Source organism: Pelecanus crispus, chromosome 2, assembly GCF_030463565.1.
Source record: "Pelecanus crispus isolate bPelCri1 chromosome 2, bPelCri1.pri, whole genome shotgun sequence".
NCBI classification, from domain to species: Eukaryota; Metazoa; Chordata; class Aves; order Pelecaniformes; family Pelecanidae; genus Pelecanus; species Pelecanus crispus.
This window is the reverse complement of record NC_134644.1, coordinates 105,758,456-105,785,734: the sequence shown is the minus strand read 5'-3', so window position 1 is coordinate 105,785,734 and position 27,279 is coordinate 105,758,456. Positions and strand designations below refer to the sequence as shown.

Genomic DNA, 27,279 nt, shown 5'->3' with positions numbered 1-27,279 from the left:
ATGAAGTACAGGAATTCACCACCCACCTTCCTCCCTCAGAGCAGTGCAGAGCAAATATAAGCATTTCTGGTTATGCATCTGTATCTGGACACATTCCTTGTTTTCCACCTACACCGTACCCTTCTGGAATGTGCTGTGCTCCCATTTATTACAGTAGTGAAAGTACTTGGAGTTGGTGCCAGAAAAAGATGCAGGTGTCTGCCACTCTGCTGATTAGGGCTCCGTCCTGGTGGGGAGTTTGTGAGTTTGAATTCCTTTCAGAGCGTTCAGAAGGGAACAGAAAAGAGAATTTCCACTTCCTTGGTGCGTTCTTGAAAGAGAAGCTAAGGCAAAAATATCATCATCTGCAGAATTAGCTTTCTGTGAGAATGGACTGACCTCTGTTCAGCCTTTAAAGTACAGACGGTAGCACTCTGGGATCCAGAAAAAGATTCAGGGATGTAATTCCTGTGTGTGCAGAAGCACATCTCTATAGCCCCAGAGGAAGGCTTTAACTCCCTGGGAAGTGGCAGGATTTATAATACACAGAAATCTTAGTGCTGACTCTTGGCCACCTTTGCTAGTTCCTCGGTCTATGTACTGTCATCTCTGACTCTGATTTTGGGAATGCATCCAAAAATGATATAGCCACTACTCTGTCAATTGTGTAAGGAGGAAGAACAACTGAACTCCACAGGTCTTGGAGCTAGGGGCAAGGAGCCTAAACACTTTTACAGACCTAGCTTTATGAGCCTCCTTAAAGCTTCCTCTAGTATCAAAGGAATTGCAAAAAGCTCTGGAGATGAAGCCGAGACAGCCACTCCAATAATATTTTTAGTGAATTTAACTCCTATTTAACATGTATGCAATTTAGCTTTTGACATTTACAGAAAGGGTTGTCTCAAGTTCTCTTTAACTGTATTGACTGCAGTCAAAGTTTAGAAATGTGTGTGCTGGAAGCACTCATGCATTCATCCAGCCAGAGAATACTAATAAAATGTCCAAGTAGCTTGTCTGATCTGGACTGAAAAAGAGGCATTTGGCAAAAATTGTCCATTATGAACTTATAACATCTTCAAGTGTGTCTTCGAAATCATAACAGTATGGTTATTATCACAACATTTTCAACCATCGTCAGAGTTTGATTAATTCTGTATTTTCTAACAAAAAGAAAAAATATGTTTTTATTAAATAAGTTCTCCACAAAGTGATGTAACACTGATTAAGCAAATTGAAAATCTTCCCTTGCAGAAGGAGCTCATGTTTACAATTCTGTTTGATTAGACCGAGGAAAGAATGGGGAAAGGAGATTCTTGTTAAGAATGGAGTGTATCTAAAACCCACAAGAACTTATCACTGAAAGGGACTGGCTGGGACAACCAAACAGTTGATACACAGATTTAAAAAATTCACACATGGGAAGTCTCTTCATATGCTGTAGGCTGTAAAACATTTTCCAGAAACAAAACTTAAATCTGTAATAAAATACTAAAGGCTACAGCTATAAAGTTCCAAAGGAAGAGAGTTTAAAAGGGAGAGAATTTGCAAGCATCACCAATGTCTTGGGGTCCTGCAACAGCTGGGATCTGTTAAATTAAAATCCTGCAAATTCTAGGAACCTTACCACATGTAAAGCCTACCACATGTGAAGTTCTACACTTCATTTTCTGATTCCTGTTAACAAGATCATACAGGCCATCCTTTATGATGATCTGTTTTTTCTGGTTATTGGAATTTCTTTATTCCCTGTGTCATCCACAACTTTCACAGGTTTGTATGTTGTTCTCCTCAAAGTAATGAATTAATACACTGAAAACAATCAGTCCCAGGGCTATTCCTTTAAAAAAACAAATTCACTGTCAACTTCTTTATCCTGAGAAGTATCCTTACAATACGATCTGCTGCAGTCTTCCCTCTGGCTGTGCTCCTGAACTGCCTTAGAACTCTCTGCACCCATCCTACCACCTCTGTTCCACCCAGCTCCTGCAGGGCACTGTACCAACCAACTTAGATTTCAGCTAAGCATTAACATCCACTCTAGCAGTTCTAGGAAATCAATTATCTTACTATCTCTGACATAATCTTCCTATGATAAAACTATGTTGTGGTTTATCTTTCCTGCCCTCTGCCTTCCTGTTTATTCTTTGCTTCAGGACTTTGCTATTCCTGTGTCCCATGCAGACACAGAGGTCTGTGCAGCAGTCTCTGAACTTTGCTTTGGGATCCTCTGGGGACACGGTCCAGGATCATCAGGGACCTCCTGGGAACCCTCTGAGAAGCTTGAGGGTGCCTGCTGCTGTCAGGCAAGAATGAGATAAGGGGAGTCATGAGGGTATTGGCCTGAGAAAGATCTAGTAGCTTCTAATGAGCATGATCAGATACCTTTGACCCAAGATGCTTAGAGCCTTTGTTGCAGCTGCCTTCTAATTACAGAGGGTCAAGAAGCCTTTCAGCTGGTGCTCAGGAGAGTCTTTTATAAGAGCCAGGCCCAGACCACAGCAGCTTGTGCAGACGGGTGCAAAGAAGAAGAAAGTGGAGGTGAGACGCACACAACTGTGTTCAAACCAGCATAAACAGTCCCAGATATGGTAGTGACACACCACAGAATATTTTCCTAGCAGGCTGTGGAGCAGCTGACCCTACGAGGGTAGAGGCTTCTACCCACATGGTGCTTTGGATGGTGGATGCAGCCCTCCAAATTCCAGCCTGCAGAGTGCCTAGAGCATCTCTCTGATGCTGAGAGATGGACCTCTGTCCTGCAGGAAGTGTACTGTCTTTGAAGGGCTGTGTCACCACATAGAAGAGTTACAGGAGAAAATTATCAGGCTGCACAAGATCAAAGAAGACGAAAGAGGCAGAGGCAGGGTCTTCTTGGAGGCACTACACTTTGAATAGCCCTGGATGCCAAGCTGCCATGGAGATTCAGGCAGTGTCTACCCCAAGTTGGTGACCTCTGGCACCAAGAGGAAGGTTCCTGCTCCACCTAAAGGCTTACAACTATGAAAGAGATTCACCACCCTCAAAGTTGAAGAGGAGCCAGATGTGCTTTCAAGCAAAGTATCTGGGTCAAATGATCCTAAACCATGCAAGACCACCAGGAAGAAGTGGCAAGAAATAGTAAAGGGTGGCTCCTTGCTGCAAACAGAGGCACCCACCTGACCTATGACCTAGAGAGGCTTTCTGGGGACTGGATCCAGGATGTTGTGGAGAATCTGTCAAAGCTTGTCTGACCCTCTGACTATTATCCCCTGCTGTTCTTCCATGTGGGCACCAATGATACTGCCTGGAGAGTATCAAAAGTGACATCAGAACTCTGGGGGCAATAGTCAGGGGCATGGGGGCCCAGGTGGTATTCTCCTCTCTCCTGCCACTGAGGGGAAACACTGCAAGGAGGAGGCTGATAATGCATGTCCACAACTGGTTGTGGAGCTGGTCTTGGCCACAGGGTTTTGGTTTCTACAACTATGGGACCCTGTGTGCAGATAGGTGTTTGCTTGGGAGAGATGGGATCCTTCTCACTAAGTGGGCAAAGGTGTCTTTGCCAGTAGAATGGCTGACCTGGTAAAGAGGCACTTTCAACTAGGAATGACAGAGACAGCATTACCAGCAGCCCTGTGAGGGAGTGATGGACAGGGAGGGTTGATGAGCAGAGGGCCTGGAGTGATGTGACCAAAAGGGATCACAAAATCAACAAAACACGGCTTAAGCAGGGTCACCTCCAGTGTTTGCACGCAAACAAGGACATGCCTACAAAAGCACCATCATGGACAAATCTCCCAAATCCTTTTTTTGAAATCATCATTGCTGGTGTGCCTCTCTGAAGTGCCTGTACACTAATGCATGCAGCATGGTGAATAAACATGGTAACTTAGATATCTGTGTGCAATCACGGGGCTACGATTTTGTTGGGCTCAGATCAGCTGGGATGGATCACAACTGCAGTGCTGCAATGGAGGGATACAGGCCCTTTAGGAAGGAGGCTGAGAAGATGAGGAGATGGAATTGCCCTTTATGAGGGAGAATAGCTGCAGTATATGGGGATCTTCCTAGGGATGGATGATGAGCTGATTGAGAGCTCATGGGTAACAATTACTGACCACACCAAGACAGGTGATACTGTAGTGGGTCAATAATCTTTGAACTATCATGATGACTGGGAGAACTGCCTGAAGACTGGAGGAAAGGAAATGTCAGGGAACTACAGGCCAGTCAGCCTCACATCGATCCCTGGGAAGGCAATGGAGCATATTGTGTCTACCTGGACTTCAGCAAGGTTTTTGACGTTGTCCTATAAGACTCTCATAAAGAAGCTAATAGAGTATGGGTTGGACAAGCGGATAGTGTGGTGGGGTGAAAACTGGCTGAATGGCTGGGCCCAGAGGGTGGTGATCAGTGGCATGAAGTCTAGCTGGAGGCCAGTAGCTAGCAGTGTACCCCAGGGGTCAATACTTGGTCCAGTTCTGTTCAACATCTTCATTAATGATGTAGAGGCTAGGGCAGAGTGTACCCTCAGCGAGTTTGCCGAGGATACAAAACTAGGAGGAGTGGCTGATACACCAGAGGGTTGTGCTGCCCTCCAGAGGGACCTCAACAGGCTTGGAGAAATGGGCTGACAGGAACATCATGCAGTTCAACAAGGTGAAGTGCAAAGTCCTGAGCTGGGGAGGAATAACAATACGCACCAATATATGCCAGGGGCTGACCAGCTGGAAAGCAGCTTGGCAGAAAAGGACCTGGGAGACACAAGGTTGAACATGAGCCAGCAATGTGCCCTTGTGGCAAAGAAGGCTAATGGTATCTGGGCTGCAGAAGGAGGAGTGTTGCCACAGCGGGTTGAGGGAGGTGATCCTTCCCCTCCTCTCAGCACTGGTGAGCCCATACATGGAGTGCCAGGTCCAGTTCTGGACTGCTCAATACAAGAAACATGGACACACTGGAGAGAGTCCAGCAAAGGGCCACAAAGGTGAGTAAGGCACTGCAGCATCTCTCCTATGAGGAAAGGCTGAGAGATTTGGGACTCTTCAACCTGGAGAAGAGAAGGCTGGGGGGATCTCGTCAATGTATACAAATACCTGAAGGGAGGGGCAAAGATGATGGAGCCAGGCTTTTTTCAGTGGTGTCCAGTCACAGGACCAGAGGCAATGGGCATAAACTGAAACGTAGCAAGTTCCATCTGAACATCAGGAAACATTATTTCACCATGAGGGTCACCAGGCACTGGCACAGGTTGCCCAGGGAGGCTGTGGAGTCTCTGACTGTGGAGGTACTAAAAGGCTCTCTGGACATGGTCCTGGGTAACTGTCTCTAGGTGTCCCTTCTTGAGCAGGGTGTTTGGACCAGATGACCTGCAGAGGTTCCTTCCAACCTTAACCATTCTGGAATTCTGTGAACTCCTAAAACACTACAAACATTACACGATCTCCTGCATATAGTTACCTCAAACAGATATTGGACACCTTCAGATACAGCTAAGTCAGATTTAAAGTCATACCTTGTGCTTTAGAGTAATAGTTTAGGTTTCAGAATGCTCCTATAATCCATAGGTATGTCTAAACTGCCTTGGAAAATGTTTTTCTGGGACTTGGAATTAGACTCGTAATGTCAATTTGAAGGTTTTTTTGGTGCAAGACCTAAGGCACAAGATTTGGGAAGAGGAAATGTCTGGTTGATGTGTCCTGCATTTCTGAAAATTTCGATACAGGTCAGTAGCTCAACATATTCTACTGACCTGCAACAAGGTTGACTTTTGTCAGCCACAGTTTGGAACCATTTTCCAAGCTATGATAGTGTTTAGAAAGTAATTTTCATGTACACCATTAGTCTAGTGCCAGTCACTGGGAGCAAACAAGCTCAGATTATGACAGCAGCAAATAAAAATTCTTAAGAAAAGGGGTGGTAATGAGGAATGTCATTAAATTTACCAGGTCGTGTCTCTTAAAGAGACTTTCTCACTCAGATAAAAGACATTCTGTTTCACAATGTAGGACACCTCTCACCTACAAATGACCCCCTACTCTGTAGGTGAATGTGCACAGACCATTTCCTATAGAGAGGGACAAACCTAGGCTAAGGTCCTATCTCTCTGCTTTCTCCCCATTTCCTATATCATAATCCTGTGACCATCCCATAATTTCATGGCCTCTAAATATTTACCAGGACCCAGAAGAATCATGCTAAATTTAGTATATCAGTAGTGTTCAAAACCTTTAGAAATCCCACTGTACCTTTGACAACTTCTCGTTTCATTTTCACCATTTTGTCATCATTTTTGCAAAGAACAAAGGAAATTCACCATGGAAACATTCTTTCCTAGCAAGCAGAAATGCCTAGATCTGCCCCACTCCCTCTTGGAGGTGAACAAACTTCTCAAAACCAAGAGATAAAAAGTTTTCACACTGGCTTTCACACTCCCACCCTACAAAACCTTCACTCTGCAGTTTGAGTGATATCCAGTAAGTCTCCATGAAAGTTAAGTTCCCACTTTTCCAAAGGACATAAGAACTGCATGGGAAGTTATAACCCCAGAGCCTGAGTCACCCTGCAAATGGAAGATTAGCTTTGGACAGCCAAGCTGATTCATGACACAGTGCAATGTGAATGCTAAGATCAGGTGCAACAGAGAAGGCAGAAACCTGGGCGGGGGGAGGACTGCCCCTTTCATCAGCAGCCTGCAGTTAAAGGGGACTAAATAAAACATGAAACTGCACTGGAAGCCAAACTATACGCATATCAATCTGCCTGCTCCAGACAAATGAACAAAGACTAGCCAGATGTTAACAGCTTATATTCTTATTTCTCTGGGAGACTGGCTGCCTGAGCCATATGCTACAGAGTGGTCCACATCACCAGTTCACTCAAGATCCACAATGCAACACTGTAGCACAGATAATCAGAGGATGAATGGCATTATATTAATGACAGGGCAGATACATGTTTTGGGGATGACTGAGAATACGTGAAAATAATCTTAGAAGAGTAGTGTTAATCCTCATCTTGGACCCTTTCTTCCTTTTCCATAGAGTAAATTAATAACATGAAAAGAAGGCAGAATTGTGACTGTGTGACACTACATACGTTCTCCTACATTTCTAGATTTGAAGTCCAAGAGGGATGACTGTGATGTCTTTTCTTAAACCCTTTTCTTAGGGAAAAGGTATCTCTCACCCTGCAAATGTTCCACTCTCCTCACAGGGCACAAGAGGTTCTGCAATCTGCTGAAACTCAATCCTGAATCATCACAAAACCATCTAAAAGCAAGAATGAAGACAGAGAAAAGATGGTATAAATTTGGGTTGGACACAACCAGAATAATACAGAAATAATCACAGTTCTTAGGAAAAGATTAGTTTAAAAAAAAACCCCAAAAAAACAGTAAATAAACATATCCATGAACAAACAATAGCACTGAACAAAACACACAAGAACACTTAAAAATTACTCTCATATCCTGAGCTAATTCTAGCTTTAATTATTCATAATGAAAGTGATAGGAGACAGACATATTTTTTAAACCAAACTTAAGCAATGGCCCCAGTCCTGCACATGCTAACTTCAAGCAGTTTAACAGCTGCTTTATCTTCTTGACTCCAGTGCTTGCAGATTACCTTTCACAGGGAATGGATTCTGTTAAATTTCTGTACTCTTCAAGGAAGATTCATCATTGCAAAAGACATTCCATGACTTTTCCAGGATGTTATTTTAACCTGTTAGCAATCAAGACTCTAAGTTTTGATAAATTGTTTCAGAAATGGTTATTTCACTGAAGTGAGCTTATTCTCTTCTGATTTGGACAATACCACATTTTCCTACTACTGATCTACATCATATGCACAACTGTGCCCACTTTTAAATTTTATCACTGCACCATCAATTTTAATTTGAAAATACCCTGCAATTGCCTGATGAATGGAAGTTAATTAGATACCCAATCAAAACTATTGTGTGGGGGGAATGCTTGCAAGTTAAATCACTGTTTAGAATCATAGTTCATCCTTGTATTATCATTTCCTAAAAAACAAGCACCAAAGCACAGCAAAAACCAAAACAGAACTAGGACAATGCTGGGTATAAGCAATAAAATTTCAATGTGCAAGGCTAACATCTGTTACAACAAGCATTGTCTTGGAACATTTTTTCAATGTAATCTAAATGGGAATTTTTTTCTTTGAGTCTGGATTAGTCTTGGTTTCAGATAAATTGATGATTTTTATATCAGATCCATTAGGAAACTCTTAACTATATGGAGTTTCTCAGCCATGAGGTATTAGAGGTATAGAAGGTACAGATCATTCCGCTCTTTTATCTTGTGTTGCCAATACCATCCTACCACACATGCACAATATAAGGTTTAAATATGAAGGAATGGTGAGCAGTTCTCTAAAAAATTCTTAAGCTTGATTTGGTTTTGTTCAAGACATCTGAAGTTTGACAAGGACTTATTCAGTTCATGGGAACCCTGGGGCCTCTTATGGTGACAGTGGAGTGTGAATCTTGAGTGCAAGATGACACAACCATATAATACCACTGCAAATTCTCTACCAGCTGATGTTCTAACCCTTTTCTTTTTTTTTTTTTTTTTTTTTTTCCTTCTGGAAGCTAAAAAAAAATAAGAAATGTATTAAGAAACAGAAAAATATTGGATAAAATAGTACTGCCATAAAAAAAAAAGTTTCCTAGCAAGGATGACATTTGCACAGAAGGCCAAAAAGACACTTATGCATGCCCTTCAGAAAATTCCCCCACGATCACCTATATTTTATATGCCTAAATATCTTCCTTTCAGATTCTGAAATTTCTTACTGAAAGAAATATCTTGGTCTCTTTCACTTTAAATTACTGCGGTGATTCTTCCCCCTTAAACCACTTATAAACACCAGAAAAGATACAGTTTCCCATTTCTATGAATAGTATCCTGTGATATTAGCAAAAGTCACTTTCAGAGACTGCCTTTCTGTTAAGATCTTAATGTATCAACTTGAATTACAGAAAAGCATGATTGTAAGACAGAACAGGGGAATTCATTCTTCTTCACAGGCTCAAGAGAACTTGAAGCTGTTCCTAAGATTTTGTTGTAGAATTCAGGCAAGAACTGGGAATAGGGCAATATGAAGGAAGATCTTGGGCTCATCTGTGCCTGCAACTTCTGCTTTGCAGGACAATTTAGAAACCACAAGGAAGACAGAATCTCCATATTTCTGTTTATCAAACTCACTGGAACTATCTTTGAGAGAAGATGACTGGGACTCCTGGAGATCAGAAACCTAAAATACATTGCAAAGGAAAAAAACCAAGCAAACAAACAAAAATTCATTTTTTCATAATGTGTGAAATCAGATTAAAGACAGACTTTGTTTTGCTAGCATTTTTACATTAGTAGTTCACAGCTTTCAAGGTATACATTCAAGCTTGGTGAAAATTTGCTTTGGTTTTCCTTTAAACCAGTGAAAGAAAAATAAAAAGACCCTAAAACCTCTTTATTTGATACAGTATATATTTCAACAAATCCTTAAAGAATACTTAAGGCCATACAAGGCATGTCAAGCATCCTGCAAACACAAAAGAACAGACTATGTGAATAACTGTCCAGTAACAATGAAAAAAAAAAAGGACAACTTGTGTTTCAGAAATTTCATATTAGTATTCCAAAGAAGGCCTAACAACTTATTTTATTTCCAGTAAGCTTTATAAATATTACTGAGTACTGGGCAGAAGTTATCTCTCTATTTTGTCACGACGACAGCAATCTTTGTCAAGAGAAGATTGCTCCTTCCCCAAAAGCAGGCAAGCACATGGAAATGGGAGAAATTCCTGGGTGGAACGAGGAAAGGAAAGACATAGCAGACAGAGATCTTTCCTATTTTTGTAGGGACAAAAATATGAACCAGTAAAAGGAATCTGAAAGGCTTTGTGGAAAGAATGAAATGATGCAGAAAAGAAAGAAAAAGATGGATAGAACACATGAGGAAGATATGGCACCTTGAAAAAATAAGAAACAGTAGGAAGAGATAGTTTGAAAAAGCTCTACAGTTAAACAATGACATTTATAATGTCTCACTTCTGCTGCTCTCATTCTCTTCTTTCCATGCTTTATCCATGTATTTTTCTTTGACTGCCTTCTGTGTCTCACATCTCTTATCGTCTGCCTCTCTTTTCTACTTTTCTGCTCTCAAAGTTGAAGGTACAGGGCTCCTTCTAGGATGAAATCACTGGGTACTATTCAGACTTCCAGTTTAAACATTGCTGTTATCTGGTAAATTGGATGTTTCCAAGCTCATTCTTGGAGAAAAAGTAATATCTTTCTTGCTTCCCTAAAACCTCTTGGCAACTGTGATAGAGAGTGGAAATCTCTGCTCTTCTGTCTTTTCTCAGAAACCAAGCCTGAGAAGTCAGAGTGCAATCACACTTTGAAGTCTGCACAGTGTATACCTACAGCCACCAACAACTGGTGTGTCAAGTTTGTTTTCTGGCTGAAATTTGAAATGTCACCACATATCTCATTTCTTTTCCCTGCCTAATCCCTCTCAGCCCCTCAGTAACTCTCTCATTGCATCTGCTTATCCAATGACTTCTTTTCGGAACTGGTCATTAACTCAGATCCTAGTTTGCAGACTCCACAGTGAGAGAGCAAGGCTACAGTAAATAAACTTCTAGATTAATAAGACTTCTACCTTGTTTTTTCTCCAGGAATAGACATATACTACGTTGAGAAGGCCTGTTGTTCTTTGGAATGATTTTCTTTTTTCCAGTATTACATTTCCTAGGACAAGAATTGGCATTTATGGGTGCTAAATGCCTTCAATTTAGGTAAAATGGACCCTGACGACCCACTGATTTTTGAAGTACATGTCACTGTACAAAATGCACAACCTTAAGAAATCCTAAGAGTGTTAATCATGTCAGCCAAAAAAGTACTATTTTGTCCACTTACAGGGAATGTTTCCCTTTAGTTTTTGTCACCAAGGTATATTTAGGTTATTAAACTCAATGAAGATTGTGATAGAGTCACTAGAGAAAATATTTTATCTGTTATTTTTCATATTATTAATCTATTTCATTAGCTTACTGCACAGTTCTCGTTTCTTCTGTCTTTTTGAAATGCCACCTACACTGATAAAATTACATTAGAAGTTCTCAATATTTCCAGGAAGAAGCAGAGAAATCACATAAAGATATGACTATTAAGAAGTAGAGAAAAACAAAGAGTTAATTGAGACAATCAGAATTTAACTTGTTTTAAAAACAATCCCAGACAAGGTATTCAGTGGGAGGGAAATATATATTTTTAAAAATCTAGAAATATCATGAATACGCTATCAAATGTGAAGCTAAAATGCAGTTTCACTGAATTTTGACATGATAGGGGAGCAAAAAGTAACAACTGAATACAGTCTGGAGGAAGTGTCCTATCAAAAAACAAGGAAGCCAGAATCCCACTTAGTGCAATCAAGTGCCAAGTTTCAGTTTGAAACATACTATGAACCAAAAAATGTGTATAAATAAAGTGACCGATATGCAGGAAAGAACAGTAAAATACTGAAGTAAGATAAACTAGAATTACTGATTAACAAATAACAGCATTACCTGAAAAAACGTACATGATTACACATTTTTCTGTTTTACTGTCGTATTCTGAAGCCTTTACATCATCTACAATACTGGTAGCTCCCAATAGTTTTGAGTTATTGATAGCTGAGTATGACTTCATTCTCATGACTCTTCACACAAAACATGAAACACAGCAAACACGGACCAAAGGAATATTGCTTGGTTTGCCTAATTCAAAATACGATCCCCAAAAGGTAGTGCTAGACAGCAGCAAAATTGGAGGCACCAATTGCTGCATAATCTCCAATCAGCTGAAAGATCATCTGAGAATTGGAAAGAGGACAGGGTCAGGACTTTTCTGAGAGCTGTGTGTGCAACAGCTATAATTCTTCAGGGATGATAAACATTAAAGCTAGCCTTGCTTTGAGCAGCAGGTTGGACCAGACAACCTCCCGAGGTCTCTTCCAACCTAAATTATCTTATGATTATATACCATAGCAAACACTTAAAGCTGAAAATCCTGAAAATATTTTGTAACCTCATTTATAAACCTTTGCCACAGAATTATTAACTTTTGAAACAGAATCTTCTCCCAGAGGATGAGAACAGGGCAGCAATCCACAAAATCTAGGACACAGAAGCACAATGGGTATGAACTTGTCCCAGTTAAGTAATAGAACCGATGAAGTTTGTATATTACCCTTATAGCAAGACGACTTACAAAATTTAAACATTAATCCGATGGAAAAGACATTTCTGGTTATACAAACAGACCTGAATAACTTACAAAGGATACTAATAGTGAGCTGTGCTATTGGCAACCATAGAATTTAGGTCACTTGAAAAGTCATAATCATTGGGATCCAAGCAACGCCAAGAAAGGGAGCCTCAAGCCATGCTAGCAGTGTCAGATATATAGATATCGCCCATGTGCTTCAAGAACTGAAATCATGCTGGCATAAATTCCTCCATTCTCTCTACCTACCTTTTTTTTTCTCTATGTGATCTGGAGAATAAGGAACATGTAACATTTGTTTAAAAGAAAGAGAAGTTATTCCACCAAGTAAAAGGACATGGGTGGTAATGAAAAGTCTCTGCAGGAAGGGATCCAAAGGGAAATGGATTGAATAGAAGCAAGAGATCCTCTGTAGTTTTGGTCTCCAGAGGTAAATTGGAGTAAGACTGATAATCTAAGCAATTGAGACAACTGCTTCATTACGAGGCGAGTGAAACCAGAAAACAGCTTTATGACTTTCAGGGGCAGCTAACTTGTGAACTTGTTAATTATCAGGATATAAGATCATAGTACAAATTGCAAAGAGACAGGAGACAGTGATCCAGCTAAATAAAAAAGTCATCAGCCCAAAAAACCAGAAGTTAGATGGCAGCTGAACCAATACAATTACAGTTCATGTTGACTAAACTATATGAGTATGAAGTTTTCTCTATATAACATGAACAAGAAGGCAGTATCTATCCCCACATGTGCTTAGGTAGAATGACAACTGGAGAAATTAAGACAGATATGCAAATTGTTCTAGGTTTAAAAAAAAACCAAAACAAACAAACAAACGAAAAAGGAGGTCTGTCAGACTGATATAGTCTTTCTGGGAGATGGAAAAATGAGAGAGAGCATTGCTCTGTCTTGCTGCTAAAGAGTAAAACCACCTGAGTTACTACACAGGCTTCTCTAAAGACCTCATTAATTTATTTCTGTTTATTTTATTTTACAGGAGAGTAAACAGAGATGACATTCAGTTACTTCTGGTCTAGTGGCTTGTAATGCATTTTCAGCATAGAAAAGAAGAATCACATCCTAAACTCAGTGGGCATTTTACAACAAAGAGATAAGTTTTAGATGCTATTCAATGATTTTGTCACTTTCAAAAAATGTTAGGATAGCTTTTCCTGATGTTCCTTTAGAGGGAAATATGGTTTCAGTGGATGTATAGACTTATACCAGCACCTGGAGGTCACTAACAGGCCTTAATGGCCCCTCCTCTGAGACCTCCACCCACACCTTTAGTCCTGTGCCTTCAGTCTCTGCCACGGACCTGCCCAGCAATCACTAGGCCTAATCCTGACCTGTGGATCGACTTCCCAGCTTGGCCTTGGACCTGCCTCATCGCCATGGACTTGCTTGCCTGACAGCCTGCACCCTTGGCTGAGCATGGCCTTGACCTCTGGGCCTGCCCTCCTCCCTTGCAGTGGGGCTGGGCTCTGTCCGGCCATCGCGTGTTCTCCCCCTCTGCTGCTGGTGTCTCCCATCCCTCACTGCTCCCAGACAGCCGATTAGTTTTCTCCTCCAGTTTTTCCTGTGCTTTTACTGTCTGCACAGGGAAAGGAGAAACTCTGCATGGAGCTGAAAAAGGAAGGATGGAGATCTAATAATTTCAAAGACTCAAGACTCAACATGCTCTATAAAAATCACCTGAGTTCAAGGAAGTTTTAACTGATTCCTTCATTACCTGAAGGCTTTAATGAATTACACTAAATAGAGTTTGCAGTCTGACACAGAAGGTTGTTGCTTACCTTTCAAGAGGAATGGAAAGACTTTGAAGTCAAGTGCAGCCCTCTAGCAAACACTTGAAAGCTGCAGTTTTACCATTTCTTGAGTGATGCTGACATGAAGTCCATCCCTCTGTCCCAAAGGAAGACCAAGAATCCCTATGTTGTGTTTGTTTAGACTTATCTTAAAAACCCTCCACAATGAAGGTTCAACAACCTACCCAGTTTATTCTACTGTTTTCTGCTTTTAATCTTTCTCATAAAACATGTTTCCATGTTTCTAGATTACTGAACTTTTTTATAGATGTCTCTGATCTACTTCCTTCTTGAAGATGATACTAGACCTGATGTTCCAACTTACATCTAATGAGCACTAAGTAGTGTTGAAGTTTACTCTGTGTGTCTCAAGTGTCAATATTGCATTATATCGGGGTGGTGAAATGAGAGCTGTTTGCTTCCTTTCTGCTTTTTACAGTGGGTCAAGCAGTTTGACCTTCTTGACCCTTACCCAGTTTGTGGTTCATTTCATTGTTTCCCATATCTTTCTCTGGAGATCTGCTGCCCAGATAGCCTTTTTGTACTTTTTCGCTTACATACTATTTATATTAAAACCTTTCTTTACTTGTCAAGATCATTCTGAAACTTAATCCTGTCCTCTGCAAAGTGCTTGCAGCTTTTCCCAAGTAGGTATCAACTGCAGATTTAATAAACATTTTCTCTATCCTACTGTCTAGAAAAAACCTTATCTCTTTCTAGAGAAAATCATTTGACAGAATCCCATCTTTCTTGTTTGACAGTGAACCACTGATAATTACTCTTTGAAATTATAATTCCAAGCCAGAGAAGAATAAAGCGTATCATACTTTTTGGTGACTTTTTACTTTGGCATTTGTTTTAAAAACAAATACTCAACTGGTCTGATGTCAATTAACCTTGGTGGCAGGAATATTGGTTAGAGATTGCTCTTACAGTATCTTTGTCAAGATCAAGTTTCCCTACTTTTCTTTAGGAACACCTTTGACATTTTTATAAGTCATCAAGCATCACACTTATCACCTACCCCATCTCCTCAAGACCTGTCATCTTGTCACAGAGGGAAATTAGATTGCTTTACATGATTTATTTTTGTCAAATCCATTTTGGCCATTGTTTAGCATCTTTTTATCTTCTGGGTGATTCCAAACAGATTATCAGCTCAAGTGTCTTTCCAGGAATTAAATTTAGCCTGACTGGTCTATAATTCCCTGGGTCTTTATGTATTTTTTGGAAAGACAGACACAAAGATTTCTTCCCTCCCCCTACAATTCACTTACTTTTTATCCTTTAATTCTCCAAGCTCATAAGGGAAGACTCTAAGATTTCTTAAGTACTCCATAGTGAATTAATTGTGCCAGACAATTTGAAAATATCTGACTCATCTAAGCAGACTCTAACCTGTTCTTACCCTCCTTCACTAGTTTTAATTATGCTAGTCTTCAGAATGCAGTCAGCCTTCTTTTTAATGAATGCTGAGGAAGGGAAAAAATAACCCAACCACAAAACTGGCATGCCTCTATTAGTTTTGCCTCTCTGTCAATTAATGGGTCAACTCTTTCCCTTGTCTTTCTCTGATTAATTGCTTATAGGACGTTTTCTTTTAACTACTTTATTGTTAAAACCATGCTTAAGGCACTTGGCCCATTCTTTATTGCAATTTCTATGACCTAAACATTGCTCAGGGTGAAACTCAGAAGATTTGGAGGATGCATAGTATGTGATCTTATCAGTTCTGGAGGCTTCAGTCATTTCTGTCTCAGTAAGCTCCTCCAGTATTTTCAGCCATAGACTTACCAGATTTTGTCCCTCAGTGTTCAGACTGATCAGACTGATGCTTATAATAAATCAGAGCACAAAAGGAACACAATGAAATTAGATTTATTCTCTCTTTTAAGTGAACCAATGTCATGATACAAGCCTCCTTCTAAATTATACACTTTGGCAAGTCAAAGAGTATAAAGGAACATTTGCTACAAGAAAAAAAAAAAAAAACCAAACCCTGTGTTTTTTTGCATGTGGGTGTAATGATCGTGGTGTAAAAAACAGTCAAGGGAAAGCATGGGTCGTTGTTACTACAGACAGTCAAATAAGCCCCAGAAGGGAATTAAGTTTATTCAGCACAGCAAATGTGACCTAGTAAGACAAAGCCAAACAAGACTGAAACAGCGGGTCTATTTCTTTTTACTTAATTGTTATTAATGGAGGAACTGGAAGTCTGACATTAGTAGCTCTCTTTGTGTACTGGAACTTATGCAAATCTTACCTCAGAGAACCTTTGTACATCCTGGGTTAAAGTTCCTACTCTCTTCCAGTGATAATGTTTGAGTAGCTTCAAAATTGCTGGATTCACTGCATTATCAGATGGCACCGTCCGGAAGAAATAAGGATATTTTTTCTTATCAGCCAGCTCTGGGGTTGTTGCTGCAAATGAAAGCTGAAAAAAAATCAAATAACAAAAAAAAGAACGTCACCATAAGTCATCTAGCATCCAGAAGAAAAGCTTTACTCTTCTCAGTGCAAGAAGATGCAAACCATCTGCGGTCATGTAGAGAATTTTCATCATCATAGAGCTTGGAAGTTCTACCAGCACCATTTGCTCATTTACTTTTAAAGGGATTTTTGAAATACCTTGGTTCTATAAACCACCTGCTGCAAGATTAAATGAGGGAATCTTAAAAGTTGATGGTGTAAAATCATCTGTTTCGGATCATGCATCTTACACATTGCGCAGAGCAAGAAGCTCTAAGGGAGTAAATATGTATGATGAATTCCCCATCAACTTCCTTCTACATTCTCTTCATAAAAGTTGAGAATTGTTCCAAGGGGATATTCTCAAACTCTTTGAATTAGAGAGTGAACCTCTAGTAGCACCTCTTCCTATATTCAGGTAATAAAAAAGGTACCAGAAACAGCAGGAACAATTATAGCAGCCAAGGCTGCAGCTCAGAAGTTTACCTGGCTCCCAGCTTCCTCCACTTCATGTTTATAAAATCTAGATTTAGCCACACAGGGAAAGAACTCGTTCTCTGTCTGATTTTAGACTCACAAAGAACATATGGCATTGTTATAACCTCCTAAACCTGAATACAGTTTATTTTCTTAACTAAAACCCCTGAAATCCAAACAACTTAAAGAGTGCGTAACTGGACAGTTTACACTCCACTATTCAAAAAAAGAAGATTCTTTCTCTTCACCAGTCATTATCTAGAGGAGATTTTTTAAGACCTTCTACTGCCATGTAATTCTAAGGTAAAATATTTTTAATATACCAACTGCTCTTGTCTTAGACTTTATGAAAAAATTACACTATAAGGTACTGTGCTATCGTGGTCTTGGTTTTCCAAAACCCTATTGGTTGGCTCACTTAGAACTTCATAACATTTAGTAATCAGCAGTGAGTCTGTGAAGACCTGACTTCAAGGAAAAAAGAATGAAGGTCTGCCGGGTAGACCTAGCCAGCTTTGCTGTCTAGCCTTGTAACGCTGAACATCATGCACCCACTGCATAATGAAAGTGGAAATAAGGACTTCTATCTCTGACTGAAAAAGAGAGAAAATTTTACTTTAGAAATCCAGGATGAAGAGGAATGCCTCTCAGCAGCCTGGCTGCTTGCAACCTGGTGGCTGCAAAGGACTTGCTTTTCAAGTTATTATGGTTTTGGATCGAATGTAATTTGATTGATCCTTAAGAAAAAGAAGTAAAAAGCAACATTGAAGTAACAGTAGTGACAAGCAACATCAGCAAGGTTCACCTAACTCAGGTTCGCATACTGAATGGTAAATTTTTCTGATCAATATTACGAAAAGCCTTAGTAATGAGGATCGTCTCTATAGCTGCGAGCTGGCTTTAGGGTGACGACCTGTGATATAAGCAAGGCAATTCAGATCCATCCTTTGACATTTTAGTGACTTAAACAAAGTGCCTAAATTAGTATCCTAATTGCCCAAATTTCCTTGGGAAACAATGAAGCAAAACCTTACCTCTCTTCATTGATTAAAGAAAGAGGAAGAAGACTCATAACTTAGATTTCTCAGCCATGTAAAGTGAGATGAGATGAATCCAGGTTTATGTGTAATACTAATGACACCTGAATTACAAAAGAACATTTGTCTTCATTTTCGTTTTGAAGAAAGGTTTTATTAAAATATAAAATGGGAAATTTCATGCTCAAACAATTCTTGGAATGTAGGCTATGTTCAGAGGCCTTTCTTTCAAGCATCACATATACCATGGTCTCATTCTGCATCTCCTGGCCATTTTAATAAAACACTCATGAGAGGTGGATGAATAACCTGAAATAGTTATGTCAGTCTTTTTTTTTCTTCTTCTTTCTCACAAAAGTTAAGTCATTGAAAATATTTAAGTTTTCACAAAGTCATCCCTATGAGAGTTTGGGGACATGCAATGAATTTAACCCAACAATCACCAGCACTCAATATTCTGCTTTGAGAGGGACAAGGAGGGTAAAGGAAGAAGAAAAACTCATTACGTTTTAAAAAGTGTTAATGAAAGGTCATGTCAATAAATAAATTGACACAATGTAGACTTACTGGAAAACTATGTGATATAGCACAGCTATATAGAAATATCAGTAAAATATTGATTAAAAAAACCCTTTAGCCTATGCAATAAAACAAATAAGATCACAACACAGTCCACCCACATATGCATTGAGATGGTACAGCCCTTGTTAATTGAACACAAATCCTCTGTATTTTAGGGCTAAAGTTGTTTATTCATAGCTGATTTGAAACTTGAACCTATTGAAAGTCAAACTTTTCAGTTTCTGCACTTCATTCTACAGGACTGAAAGCCATAGAGATCTGATTCTGCTTTTTGTTATGGGAATTTCTTTTTGTAACTTTTAGTTATTTAGTAAAAAATCTGGCTGAATGGCAATGCTACTGCTCATATAACTTTTGGCAAACCACAAAGGTACTATTTTTCACATTACTGTATTTTCAGTGTGTACATATTCATACATTGCTAAAAAAAATTGTTACAGATGTTACATAGCTGCCTCTCTGCATAGAGGAAGAGTGAGAGAGAAAAAAGTTATAAGCAGGATTATAACTCGGCAATAAATGCCTGTGGAGTGTATAATACCATTCTTTCACAGAAAATTATTTTACATAACTGCTAAAGGTGATGGCCAAAAGCCAAACTTCAAGAAGGGGTGAAAGGCAGGAAAAAATTTTTTTTCAAATTGCTATAAAATAGAGGACACAGTAGACATAATCCAGGTGGTATATCATAATTTTGTGTGTGGTGTTAGTGTGTGTGCATATGAAAACAGACTTTGTGCATATGTGTATATAGGTCTAGAGAAAAAAAAAACATTTTTTTTATATATATATAATATATGTATCAGGTTGAATATTGCAGAAAAACTGAAGCTACTTCTCAGGTCATCCCTGAGAAATCTTTCTTTAGAATATCTGCTTACAATTTGATACAATTTGTGAGCAACTGCTTCTGAACTTAAAATGAGTGTATGTAGGGAACCATATATGAGCTATGACTCAGATGGCGATTTCAGAGATGAAACAGAGTTTAAAACTATTAAATGGAAAAGAACATAACATTTACCATTCAAGTAAGAATATTAACTATAGTACAAACTGAGAACTGAATAGACCAAGGTATTGAAAAACAAATGTTTATTTCTTCAGAAAAGCCATAATTTATTAAAAATTCTGCTGCCTTAATATCACAATTTTGGCTGCTCAAATTCTAAAATGAAACACTTTATTTAACAGCTAAAATGCACTCTTTCTGATTTTTTAAATTATTCCTATTGCTTGTGTGATTACTATATAAACGGGTTATAGTTAGCAGAGTTTCATCAGAATGTGTTTTGTTTGCACATGTTAAAGAAAAACAATAACATTGATAGTCTAGAAATCATTCAAGTGGGGAGTCCATATGAAAAGAATCACTGTAAAAGGACTTTCAAGTACATCACCTGAAGTTGATTTATTTCTACAATGTTTAGCTTACTGCAGCGTTCCCCCTGTCATATACCCCACAGACCATGGGGGAGCAAAAGCACAGCTAACTTGGAGAGGTCCACAAAGGGTGACTGCAAGCCAGTATTTCAGACGAAGCCCCAACCCCACTGAAGTCAGTGCCAACTTTCACCAGCTTCCTCAGAAACCAGATTTCAAGTCTGTGATCTGAATACCTGGAAATCAGATTTAGCTAGTGAGATTTAACTACACCGGTGTAACTGTAACTCTGTAGGTCATCCTCACATTTTGCAGTATGCCTACACTCAGATCTGCAGTAGTGTAGATTCTACCTTTTTAAAAATAAAAATATACAGCTGGCTCAAGAGTGAGCCGAGCAGTTGTGCTTCACTGCTAGCAATGGAGAAGCAGAGCAGGAACACAGCTAATGGCTTTATCTTACCCTGTGAATAGAAAGGAAGCAATGAATAACAGTTCTGGAATTGGTCCAAAGCAAAAGAATTCAGGAAATGGTGTGAAACAGAAAAACAACAAAACATTAAAGATGATGCAGAAAGAACCCGATAGCACTATGTGTGTAAAAGAGGGTCTTACGGTAAAGAGTTTTGAGGTCATAAAATGTAGGACATTTTTGTACTTAAAAAAAAAAAAAAAAAAAAAAAGGCTTGGAAATTACCCAAAATTGAAAAAGCCGGTGAGACAAATTTTACTTTCAGATTAAAAAAAACCCAATCAAACCTAATTTCACAGAAGTCAAGGAAATTTCTTTGGCTTCACACTGAGAGTGAAAGTAGAATTTGATAATGGACAGAAGACAATATCATATAATTATTATGAGAAATGCTTCAGCCTAACATGACAGATGGCCAGGTTAAGGAATTTGAACTGCTGGACTTTGCTGAAAAACAGAAAAATATACAGAATAATTTTATTAAGGAGGTTTTTGGGTCAGGTATGTGCTTTAATAAATTAAATTTTCTCCAGAAAGATGATACTTTTTGAAACAGGAAAACATTAATTTTTTTGACAATCCATACAGTTTCATGGAAGGGTTGTGAGCAACACTAGATAGAGTGAGGTGAAAAAAAACAGTGCTAAAACAAAGTGTAGAAAGGAACAATTCTGCAGCAGGGGAGTAGAAGCTAGCTCTATAACCCCCTATGAAGCTGAAATGAGGTGTGGTAGATTAAACAAAGAACCTCAATCTAAACTGCTTTCAAGTTAAAGCAAGCATGTTCCCGTTTTAGGGAAGTAACAGTGCATTCACTTAAAAAAAACAGTACAGAAGCGGGAATGGTAAGATGATAGGCTCTAGCATTCATTTAAGAAAATGGGATGCAACACTAATAAAATCAATGGGAAAGACTAGGAGTTGTGTAAGAGAGGATGGGTAGTAGAGAGCTGAAACAAGATTAGAAAAGGAAGCAACACTATATAGAGTGTACATGTTCCATATAGAAGCCACTGTGCAGTCCCAAGAACTCCAGAGTGAAGGGAAGCCACCAGAAATGATATGTGTTCTTCTGGTGTTTGGTTGTTTTATTATCTCCAGGAAGCATTTATGTTTAAAATTTTGTCACTGTAATAACGCACAGAAGTCTGGTTAAAATAAAAGTGCAGAACTATCCCTGGGGTAAGCAGTCACCCCAATCTAAGGCAACAGGTCTGTTTAAGAGTCACATGTATTTAAGAGGACTGTATTAATTGAAGAAAATCACTAACAGAAACCCTCAGCAAAGTTATTGTAGGTCCATAAAGCTAGTAGGGCAGCAAACCGCACTCCCCTCATAAAGCAGAGAGAGGCCTGTGGAGCGGAGTGGCTAGAGGATCAGAAGCATTTCCCACCACAAACTCCCCAGCAGGTCGAAGGAGGCTCCTCACATCTGGCAGGAGGTGCCTGAGCATCTGGATTTGTCGATCCCAAATTGAGAATGAGGTGTCACTCCCACCAAAGGAGAAGGCTGTGAAACAAAGCTACATACTGTGTGCATGGAGTATGATACATTGGAGGGGAAAAAGAAAAAAAAAAAAAAAGCCTTAGGTAACAGGGTAATCTGCCTTTAATGAAATGTCGTCTGCTAAGACAACTGATTCATGCGTGTACTTATGTTTGCAAATGGGGAAAATTAGCTTACTGAGCACCAGAGAGATTAGCTTAATTTTCCTAGGCTTCTGCACTGTGGTTTGTACAAGTATTGTATTAATGATCCCTAGAAATTTAAATCTGCCCCTCTTGCTGCAAAACTAGTCATGATGTAGAGTTTTTTTATATATGGCAGATACCACCTGTATTTCCTGTACCTTTTCTAGAAAGCTAAATTATGGTGATAAATCAACATTGCTAAACAGGATATAAACTGCTGATTCAATTGATTGGTGATATCATTTATTAGCATCATAACTAAAGATTGCATGCAAATAATTATTTCCAAAAAGAAGGCAGAATATCAGAAAGCTCCATAGAAAATAGTCTTACAACGGTACAGGATTGCACGTATAGAATCTTGTCATAGGAAAATAGCAAGGATGAAACTCAGGAAGACGATAATTTGTGGCAATGTGCACTTCTGACACCACACACCACTCCTTTGTGTGCCTTGCCAGGAGCCCTAATGCTTTGACAAGTCTGTGCCAACAACAATAATACTCGAGTGTGGGTATGTGATGACTTGATGGTCCCAGGAGCTAGAAGGACCAGAATGGAAACTAACAAATAACAAAGAGTTAAAAGATTTTCCTGCTGCAACTCTTGAGACAGCATTAGATGATGTCACATAACAAGTGAAACAATATACTCTTAAACCCAGAGATAGAGAATAGATTGAAGAGTAACAATTAAATTGCATTTTTAATTGAACGGTAATTGATGTTTTGTAATAAATATTAAAAGACAGAGAATATAAAGATTTAGGTTAAATGTTAATACGCTATTTAAAGATTAACAGTAACTTTACTGTACAAGCCGCCTTGCCCAGAGGTGCAGTCAAACTACCACTGAACTTGATCTTACTACTAGTCAAGTTACGAATAAACTTTAATATAATGACAATACTTGGAATAAGAAAATAGTTATATATGATCAAGAAGAATTCTAAAGAGAACCTTAAGAAATACATGATAGCATGTAAAGTAAAAAAAGTGATATATTAGGCTGCTCCTTCTCATCCAAATCATAGAATCATAGAATCATAGAATCATCTAGGTTGGAAAAGACCTTTAAGATCATCCAGTCCAACCATTAACCTACACTACCAAGCCCACTCTAGACTAATCAAGGGTAGACCAGACTAAACCATATCCCGAAGTGCCACATCTACCCGTTTTTTAAACACCTCCAGGGATGGTGACTCCACCACCTCTCTGGGCAGCCTGTTCCAATGCCTGACCACCCTTTCCGTAAAGAAATTTTTCCTAATTTCCAGTCTAAACCTCCATTGGCGCAGCTTAAGCCCATTTCCTCTTGTCCTATCGCTAGCTTCTTGGGAGAAGAGACCAACACCCACCTCACTCCAACCTCCTTTCAGGTAGTTGTAGAGAGCGATAAGGTCTCCCCTCAGCCTCCTCTTCTCCAGGCTAAACAACCCCAGTTCCCTCAGCCGCTCCTCATAAGACTTGTTCTCCAGACCCTTCACCAGCTTCGTTGCCCGCCTCTGAACACGCTCCAGCACCTCAATGTCTTTCTTGTAGTGAGGGGCCCAAAACTGGACACAGTATTCCAGGTGCGGCCTCACCAGCGCCGAGTACAGGGGGACAATCACCTCCCTGCTCCTGCTGGCCACAGCATTCCTGATACAAGCCAGGATGCTGTTGGCCTTCTTGGCCACCTGGGCACACTGCTGGCTCATGTTCAGCCGGCTATCTACTAACACCCCCAGGTCCTTTTCGGCCAGGCAGCATTCCAGCCACTCCTCCCCAAGCCTGTAGCGTTGCATGGGGTTGTTGTGACCGAAGTGCAGGACCCGGCACTTGGCCTTGTTGAACCTCATACAGTTGGCCACGGCCCATCGATCCAGCCTGTCCAGGTCCCTCTGCAGGGCCATCCTACCCTCGAGCAGATCGACACTCCCACCCAGTTTGGTGTCGTCTGCAAACTTACTGAGGGTGCACTCGATCCCCTCATCCAGATCATTGATAAAGATATTGAACAAGACTGGCCCTAAAACAGAGCCCTGGGGAACACCGCTCGTGACCGGCCGCCAACTGGACTTAACACCATTTATCACTACTCTCTGGGCTCGGCCACCCAACCAGTTCTTTACCCAGCGAAGAGTATGCCTGTCTAAGCCGTGAGCTGCCAGCTTCCCGAGTGCACAAGATACATCATCAAATCAACTTTGATGGATGATTTAGAGAAAAGGTATGTGGAAAAAACATTGCAAAGATGGTTGCAAACATCCATATATTTGGAAAATATTCCAACATAAGAAGCTAAGTGCAGCAATTTCATTGACAGAGGCACTGCACAGATCTTCAAAGCAGATGAAAGCAACACACAGTAATAAAGATCAAGGAACAAAGATAATGTTTCTTGACAATTTGCCTGCACAGCTGCTGGTGACAAGAGTGTCTATGCACAGACACTAAAGGAGCTGGTTCTGAACCGGACCTAGGAATCAAAGTGGCAATCTTCCCTACTAGCTATACTCTAACCCTGAGCCCCAAATAGCACAGGTGATGCACTGACATAAGTTGAAAGAAGAAAGAAGGGGGACTAAAGAAGAAAATATTAACAAGAAATTATGCTTTTCCAGCAGTGATAGATCAGCTACATTTTTACCTGTCATAAATACTCTTAAATATTTACTTGAATGAAAGCTCTGGAGACTCCATCATACTTACATTCAGAAGATTTTACAGGATTGGACAAACTTCAGTGCTATAACAAATAAAACCAGCGATCATTAAAAAATGTTGTGTTAACTCTGTATGGGCTTTCATTATGACAGTTGCAAGAGCAAAATAGAACTTTGGGAGAATATCTGTGATGGCTCACTAGCTGGTAAATGGGCAGGATGCCTCATCCAAATGGGAACATAAAAATACACATTGTATTAAATACACTGGACAAGAATGGATCTCGTGGATGAACATCCCTTTCATCATCTATAACACACTACCCATCTGATTAGAGCTACTCTTCCTTTTAAAATCAGATGTTTTGCCAAATACTCCTGCCCAATATCATCTGCTGTTACCTTCATTAATTCTGTGTCTGCAATTGCTTCCACTGACTGCCTTTTGGCACCTGGGAGTTTCCAGAAAAAGCACTTCCAGCTGGTCTCAAGGTTGGAAGGCACTCGCCTCCATGCTGATGGCATTTCAGTGAATTAATCCAATCACAATAAGATTGATATTCAGCTGCACGCTGCTCTGGAGACATTTCAGGAAGCAATTCTGGCTACTGAATGAATCAGTATTTTTGAGGATAGAAACTGGTTTAGATAAAATAAAATCCATATGAGAAGTACTTCAGCTGAAAGGCATGTGCCTACTATAGGCTAATGGGAAAGGAGCATTCAGTCCCGTTTGCTCGCTGCTCGGGTAGCCTGACCTGATCCCAACACTACTTGGTAGGAACTGCAGGTGCCTGAATGCAAGAAGTCAGACCAGACAATAAAGTTTGGTGTTAAAATTTGCTACTCCTACAAAGTCTGTGGGTTATGCTGAAGAATAGTGATTGAATTGATCTTCAGCTGTGGGATTTTTTTGTCTTCAAGTAATGGGAAGGATGAACAATAGCTGAAAATTGTAGCAGATCTGAAAAAAAAAAAAATCAAGAAAACGATCTAGACATTAGCATTACTCTTTCACCTGCCTCTCAGGCTGGCAGATTAAAACTTCCACCCACCTGTTAACACCAGCCAGAGTCTATGTTTAAGAAATTTGTAGAAAAAAATGAGTTAAAGGAATTCCTAGAACAACATTTCAGGTGAACAGAAAATAGAAGAATTATTAGTCTTCAGAGCAGAATAAAGCTACATGTCAAATCCAAGTCCAAGTAGTGGGATCCATTTTAAGTTCTAATAAATACTGCCTAACAAACCTAATGCATTCACCTGCATTCATTCTGAGACGTGTCAAGGAAGTTATCATGGAGTTATGGAAAGTGTCCTTCAATTCAGTGGGTAACAGTGCAACCAGTCAAGTTGATAGAGACTTTGTGATTTATACAGTGTTTCAGTAGGTAGCCAGCTGTACATGAGGTAGAACCATCTCAAACAGATTACCACATCCAAAAGTCAAAATTCAGCATTGGGCTTAACTTGATTCTTTCACTATTAATGGAAAATAAATAACTGCTATCCCCTTTTCACTGCATATTTCTTCTGACCATTCGTTTGAAAATGTCTATCACAGTTTGAAGCATCTCAAAAAAAAAAAAAAAGGTACTAAGGGAATAAATCTGGCAATCATTAATTGCTTTTTCTACTCTTTAGAAAATATTTTCAGGTCTGTATTAGGCACAAATCATTTACATCTAACACAGGTGTTTTGCTTACTTTTAGAGGTTGACCAGAGCATTGAAACTAAATGGTAGATCTACAGAAGTTGCTGCAAAATTTGTTTTCATTTCCAAACAGAAAAAAAGACAAAATCTTTTGAGCATTTTCATAAATGGAACTGCATTGCAAAAGAGGGTTGTATATCTTTGTCTGTCACACTCAGTTGCTTAGCATTTGGCTGCTGTCCTGGATTATACCAGAACTCAGCTTCAAATCCCTGCTCTGCTTCAGTCACAGCATTATTATTTATCACAAATCAAGCAGAGTCTCCTACACTCATACTCTCGTTACCCAGCTTGCTTCTCTCTTGTCTATAACAGATTATACTCAAAATTTAGTGAAAACCAACAGCTTTGTAAAATATTTCACCTTTGATAAAACAGGCTATATTGCCATAATCCATTAAAAAAAAAAAAAAAAGAAAATATTCTTTTCAGACCTATTCACCACAGTGTGTTCCTGGCTGCCTGCCTAAAACTATTATCATTCTATTAGTATTGTTTGTTTGTCAGACTTCATCCAGCTAACACATGTTAAAACTACAGCTGTTCTGTCTACATTTGGATTTTAAATAAGATATCTGTTTTATTATTTTTCCCCCTTTAAATGATGACAAGGAGGTAAAAACTTCCCCAGTACAAAGATAACATAATTGTGCAATATAAGGTGTTTTATTCTTATGAGCAAATCAACCCTGCACTCTTGTTGGAAACAGGGAGAAGGACTGTTGGTGAGATTTA

At 39.5% G+C, this 27,279-nt stretch overlaps 1 protein-coding gene across 1 annotated transcript in view; it reads right to left on the bottom strand.

The window, feature by feature from the left end:
* GABBR2 (gamma-aminobutyric acid type B receptor subunit 2) overlaps nt 1-27,279 on the bottom strand; it is a 502,001-nt gene that overhangs the window by 291,698 nt on the left and 183,024 nt on the right. Inside the window, exon 3 of the mRNA XM_075705561.1 lies at nt 16,331-16,501. Coding sequence (XP_075561676.1) covers nt 16,331-16,501 — 171 coding nt within the window. The remainder of the gene's footprint in view (nt 1-16,330; nt 16,502-27,279) is intronic.